The following is a 6,295-nucleotide window of genomic DNA, read 5'->3' as shown; positions in this document are numbered from 1 at the left end:
ACTCACTAGCAACGGTTGAAATTGGCATTCCTAAAACATGTTTTGCAATTTGAGAAAGTATAGGGTACTTGCCCGAATTGCGATTCCACCAACTTAGTACATCAAAATTATCTCCCTTCATTTTCTTTTCCGTTGTATCGGCCAAATATATATCCAATTCAGTATTATTAATACATTTTCCACGATTTTCCAAATATTTAGCATAACCATCATCCAAATCTAGATCTACAAAACTAGTAAAGGATGCATTTGTAGCTGTTGAACAACCGATTGTCTTTTTCTCATTTTCTTTATCCGTCATTTTCTTGTATTGAATAAATAACTCCTTTAAACTTTCTAGCACTCGCTGATTTACTTCATTGCTTTTTTCAGAATTGGTACCATAAATCAACCCCAACAATAATCAAGAAAAAACATCTTATTTCGAGGATCTAAAACTAATGCAATATGCAACAGTAAATTCATGTTATCCAAGTTGTCCTAATACTTATCATATTTCGCTTTCATTGACAACGCCATACCTCTTTTTTTTTTTTTCATTTTTGTTTAAACACATATATGATATGGCCGCATGCATTGTGACTAGCTCCCCAACAAACAAATTTGATGCTACATATTTATTACCGGAAACTTTTTTTTGTAATATTGTAAAAAATTTGTAAGAAATCCATAAAATTCCACATCATTTGCTGGTTCATTGCTTTCATTAGTAACATCAATGACCGGATCCAATTCATCCCTTAAACTCGTATTTTGGTTTTTTGTGGCTTCTTCCATATAGAATTTTCTGAAAATTTATTCATAATGAATTAGTGATAATATGGGTGAAGGCACTTAAATATTTTAGACTTGCGTTAAAAAACTATTTAAATTCCAATCCCACTCGGATTTTGGTTTTTTGATGCACTTTAAATATTTCCTGAAAATATATCCACATTAGAATTTGTGGATATGGGTTTAGCATTTTAAGAGGTCACGTAACAGTGGGATTGTAATTTAAACTCATTAAAGCAAACTTCAAAAACAAACATGGAACGAACGAAGATGTATAGTACAGTACAACACGAAAAAAAAAACAAAATAACATAATGATATAAAAAAATACCTGAATAGTGAATCTGAAGGGGATGAGAAAGAGACTTCTATTTTCTAATATGCAAGTGGACTTGTGACAATGAAGATTGAAGAAGAAGAATGGAGAAAACGAGAACTCAAGAAGGATAGAATGTCGCCGGTATTGTCAATAATCAAAGAGTTTTATTTTATTTGGGCTTTGGTATATTCAATATTTATGGACGATTGGACGCTGGATTTTGAGATTTGCTAGGGAATCTATTTTATTATTATTATTATTATTTATATATATATATATATATATATATATATATATATATATATATATATATATATATATATATATATATATATATATATAAGTGGTTCGGTTAATATAGGGTCGGTTACCATATAAAAACCAAAACTGAACCACTAGATATCGGTTATCAAAAATAATAACCAAATCAAACGGTTTTAAAAATGGTTCGGTTAATATGGTTCGGTTTTAACGGTTTTAGCGATTATAGTTCGGTTTTTCGGTTTTTATACTCACCCCTAGTCATTTAAGAGGTTTTTTTAAAAACGTGTATTTTATAAGGTATCGCCTTAAAAAATGATTGGCTATTTATTTATTTATTTTTAATATCTACTTAGCTTAGAGGATTGATATGATAACAGTTTTAGCCGAAGGGACTCAAAGTGAAATTTCGTAATAAAACCCCCGAAAAAGTAAAATGTAATGAAGAAAAATAATTTTAAAACCCTAATGGATTGTTAAAAACGCAAGGATTTGCATCCAGTCACAGATCTTGTCTTCATCGCGATTCAAATCTACATGATTACCCTTGTTCTCCATTCTAATTAATTCTGGTTCTCTATCTCTCTCCTCATCGAATTTATCGGAAATTTGGAAATTCTATAGGACGATCGAGCAGTTCTTGAAAGTATATTGTTTTTTTTTTTTCTGGTTTGCAGATTGAAATGGCGGCAATTGCAGTTAATCAGTTTGCTGAGTGCGTTACTTGCCATGCTTGGAGCCCCGACCACTCAAGTAAGATACAGATACATATCTTCATAATGAATTTGTCTATGTTTGGATGTAACCTTGATTATAGGTTAATAAACTTGAGATGCTCCGTTTTGGTTCCACGATTAGAGATATGTTCATAATGATGAAAGAAAATTTTGGGAAGTTACAGATTTCAAGACTGATGTATTTCTTTTGATTTTAGTAGGTATAGCTGTTGCCATTATGAATTATGCTCCCTAAGATACTACATAATGTTGTTGACTTAGATGCTCAACCGCAATACTTTTGAAAATGACAAATTCGTATAAAGTATTGCAAACTTAACATCGCCATATTTTTTTGTTTGTAGTACATGTTACAGAGTTTAATGTGATTCGTGATTTTCATGGATACATTTTGCAATCCTTATAAATGTTGGAGATCTGGTTAGTATGTTCATTGTTCAAAGGAAAATTTCCTAGAATTACCATGGAGATGAAGAATTGGGAGCATCTGGACCTTAGTAAGATCGATCCAAACGGCTGACCAAACTTCATCTTTTCAACACTTACAAAGCAGTTTTTGAAAGTGTTCTCAACTATTCTTATGAAAATAGTAGCCCACTTCTTTAGGCGTTTGAGGCTTGCTATAATGCATATTTTCTCTTTTTCTATTGTATGTCCTTTTACTGTGTACATGGTCCTTTTGTTTCTTCTAAGTTTACTATGCTCTTCTATGATAACATAGCCATTTTGCAACATGTTTTTCTTTTTCTCTCTACTTGCACCTATTATGCAGGATTGTAATAGTGACTGTGTTTCCTGCAGTGATAGCTCTTTGTCCAAACAATCATGAGGTTCACATCTACAAATCAGTTGAAGAAAATTGGGAAAGGATTCATGTTCTGCAAAAGGTACTTGATATTTTCTTACATCACTTCCTTTCTATATACTTGTTTATGCTTTAATCTTTCTAACTTATCACACCTATCCTTTACTTTCTTTGGTATTCTTTTGCATTATATTTCTCAAACTTTAGCTTCTTCCTTGGTGCAGCATGACCAAATTGTTGCAGGAATAGATTGGAGTAAATCATCAAACAGAATAGTTACTGTGTCTCATGATCGCAATTCGTGAGTGAATGTTTTACATATTTATTCTATTCAATTTTGGGATCCTATTTGCATCTCTCTCTCTCTCTCTCTCATTCATGAGTGAATGTTCTTATTGTTTTTTAGATTCTATGTTATGAAAGCTTCTCAAATTTGCAGGTATGTTTGGAATCAAGAAGGATCTGTATGGGTACCAACTCTTGTTATCCTCAGGCTCAATCGAGCTGCACTCTGTGTGCAATGGAGCCCTAAAGGTATTGTAGACCTCTCTTATGGATTCTCAATTATACTCATGGACACATAAGTAGGATTCACCTGTATCATCTTAGTCACTAATTATTGTTTACAGGAAACAAATTTGCTGTGGGAAGTGGAGCTAAAACTGTTTGTATATGTTACTATGAGCAGGAGAATAACTGGTAATAATAGCTTCCTCTTTAGACTTTTAACTTCTTCAGTTACTTATAAACCATATACAATATTCATTTCCTCAGGTGGGTTAGTAAGCTAATCAGGAAAAAGCATGATTCTTCTGTGACCAGTGTTGCTTGGCATCCTAATAATGTTTGTATTTTCTCTTATTACACATAACTTTAAAATTTTCGCCCTTTTCCACTTTAAATTTGATATTAAACTTTCTTTTTGTACATCCATTTTTCTTCTCACGATTGCAACTCTAGGATAAGTTTCTTTTGCTGTTTCTTAGACAATTAATTATATGTTAGAAAATGTTATTACTTTGACATGATTGGTTATTCTTGACAGGTTCTCATTGCTACAACATCTACCGATGGAAAATGTCGAGTTTTCTCGACTTTTATTAAAGGGGTTGATGCAGGGTATTAAGCTTCATCTTTTCCTACATTTAATCTCTTTACTTTTACCACAACATTTTCACTGACACATGTGATTATGGTTGTCAGTAAACCAAGGAAATCAGGAAGTGGCTCCTCATTAGATGCAAAATTTGGAGAGGTTTGGCTTTATTATATTCCTGACTTAACCTAGAATTTGTGCTATGGAGAAGATAAAAAAAAAAAAATCAAATGAATGACCCTAATTAACCTAGAGGAATACATATATGCTACCACATAACCCTAATTGCATGCACTTTCTCATTTATACTTATAACTTATGTTAGTTACAAACTTACAATGCTATAAAAAAATTAAGTTTATTTCTTGTTATGTTTGAGCAGCAAATTGTTCAGCTTGATCTCTCATTTTGTTGGGCTTTTGGTGTCAAATGGTCCCCAAGTGGAAATAGCTTAGCTTATGTAGGTGAGGGAATTTACACTTTTTGTTTCATATTCATGTTAAGTTGCTATAAGTTTGTAATTGTGGATTCTGATTAAGTGAAAAATGCTGAATCAATAGAATATTTGCAATTCTTCATACAAATTATTGTAGGCAAATTAAATCTACAATGAGTAACAAGATATTATCTTCCATGTTTTTGTTGGTATAACAAACAGGTCATAATTCAATGATATACTTTGTTGACCATATCGGACCTTCCCCTTCTGCTCAAAGTGTAGTATTGCGTGATTTGCCTCTTCGTGATGTGGGTCAGCATCCTCTCTATCATTCTGCATTGTTTTTGCACTTCTTGTTATTCAAGTTTTCACAAACAACATATTTTATTATTTCAGGTTATGTTTGTCTCTGAGAAACTTGTAATTGGTGTGGGATATGACTGCAATCCCATGGTTTTTGCAGCAGATGGAATAGGATCATGGTATGATTCTGAGATTCAAATTTTCAGGGTTAATTGCACCAAAAGTATATTTCATTTGTTTTCTTTGATGTATGTTTTTAGGAGCTTTGTGAGGTTCCTTGATGAAAAAAAGTCAGCATCTTCTAGTGCAAGATATGGGTCGCAGGTTCTTACACTCAAATTATTTACGCCTTTCTTGATGAAAAAAAGTCAACTTTCATTATTTTCAGAAAAACTTGCCATAAATCATCATTGAATGTTCTGTAATTGACTAATTGTTTCTGATTTGCAGCTGACAGAAGCATTTGGGAAGTTCTATGGAAGCTCAAAACAGGGAACCAGTAATGATAAATCTCGTGGTGGTGTTCATGACAACTGCATCAAGTATATATCACAATTCTTACTTTTTTTTTTTTTTTTTTTCTAATTTAATTTATCTTTCTTAATTTTAATCTTGTGAAGGCATAATGACATTTTTCACTCTTGTTTAATTAATTTTCCTATCTGACATTTGTAGTTGCATTGTGCCTTTCAAGACATCATCAGGGAGTAACAAAATGACAAGCTTTAGCACTTCAGGTAAACATAATTCCCTCGTTTTTTAAACCAATAACCATTTTGTACTTTCATTGATTTCTTTTTTAGAGCATCTTACTTTCATTTCTTCCTATTACAACATTAAATATCTTCCCAGTTATAGCAATGTCATCCAAATACAAAGCTAATTACACTGCTGAGATAAGAAAAAAAAAATTAAAGCCGAAATTACCAATTTCTTATTTTGTGCATTTAGGTAAGAAAGTCACAACGTTACATGTTTTAATAAAATGTGTAACTTTGTTGCATAAATAAGTACATAGCACAGTCGAGTTATCAGTTTGATGATATTATTTTTTGATTGATATTACAGGATTAGATGGAAAAGTTGTGATATGGGATTTGAAAAATCAGGAAGACTTACTCGAGTATATGTAATGTAAATCTTATGAATAAAGGTTGTACCCCGTGCATGGATGATTGTACTTTTCAAGCTTCTATCTGGAGTGTGTCTTTTTAACATCCGTATTTTTGTTTTTCACATGGTGTTTCTTATATACTAGAACAATATAAATCAAGTAACGATGCTATGCTATGCTATGCTATGACTTTGTTTCCTTGTTAGTATCAATTGAATATCTCTCCGTATTCCTTTTTATTTTTTTGTTGTTGAGATCTATGCAACTTGTTCACACAGCTTTAGACCTGACGTCTCCATGTAGCACCTAATAGGTAAGGGTACTTTGGGGTTTTTGACCAAGGTTAATGAAAATCGAACATGGAAATAGAAATTAATCGTTTGAGGCACTTTCGTATTAGTTTGATCCTTCATAGAAAGATATCATGGAATTTACTTAGGAACAATC

General features: G+C 32.1%; 1 protein-coding gene across 1 annotated transcript; it reads left to right on the top strand.

Annotated features, from left to right (window-relative positions):
- The first annotated feature begins 1,775 nt into the window (after positions 1 to 1,775).
- Positions 1,776 to 6,087, top strand: LOC111917174 (actin-related protein 2/3 complex subunit 1A). The gene is made up of 16 exons (XM_023912828.2): positions 1,776 to 1,926; positions 2,032 to 2,107; positions 2,893 to 2,978; positions 3,121 to 3,197; positions 3,336 to 3,430; positions 3,526 to 3,595; positions 3,671 to 3,740; positions 3,942 to 4,015; positions 4,100 to 4,151; positions 4,375 to 4,456; positions 4,651 to 4,739; positions 4,828 to 4,913; positions 4,995 to 5,058; positions 5,185 to 5,276; positions 5,410 to 5,471; positions 5,803 to 6,087. Exons 2-16 carry the CDS (start codon positions 2,038 to 2,040, stop codon positions 5,865 to 5,867), a joined length of 1,134 nt encoding a protein of 377 aa, XP_023768596.1. The 5' UTR covers positions 1,776 to 1,926; positions 2,032 to 2,037; the 3' UTR covers positions 5,868 to 6,087.
- Positions 6,088 to 6,295: the final 208 nt, after the last annotated feature.

The sequence above is a fragment of the Lactuca sativa genome, chromosome 4, assembly GCF_002870075.4.
Source record: "Lactuca sativa cultivar Salinas chromosome 4, Lsat_Salinas_v11, whole genome shotgun sequence".
NCBI classification, from domain to species: Eukaryota; Viridiplantae; Streptophyta; class Magnoliopsida; order Asterales; family Asteraceae; genus Lactuca; species Lactuca sativa.
The sequence above is the reverse complement of the archived record's forward strand: the minus strand, read 5'-3'. Positions and strand labels throughout refer to the sequence as shown.

Coding starts and splice junctions, on each gene's coding strand:
- LOC111917174 (XM_023912828.2), top strand. CDS start 2,038: ATGGCGGCAATTGCAGTTAATCAGTTTGCTGAGTGCGTTACTTGCCAT. Junction 3,431..3,525: donor TGTGCAATGGAGCCCTAAAG/GTATTGTAGACC, acceptor TATTGTTTACAG/GAAACAAATTTGCTGTGGGA. Junction 4,914..4,994: donor GCAGATGGAATAGGATCATG/GTATGATTCTGA, acceptor GTATGTTTTTAG/GAGCTTTGTGAGGTTCCTTG.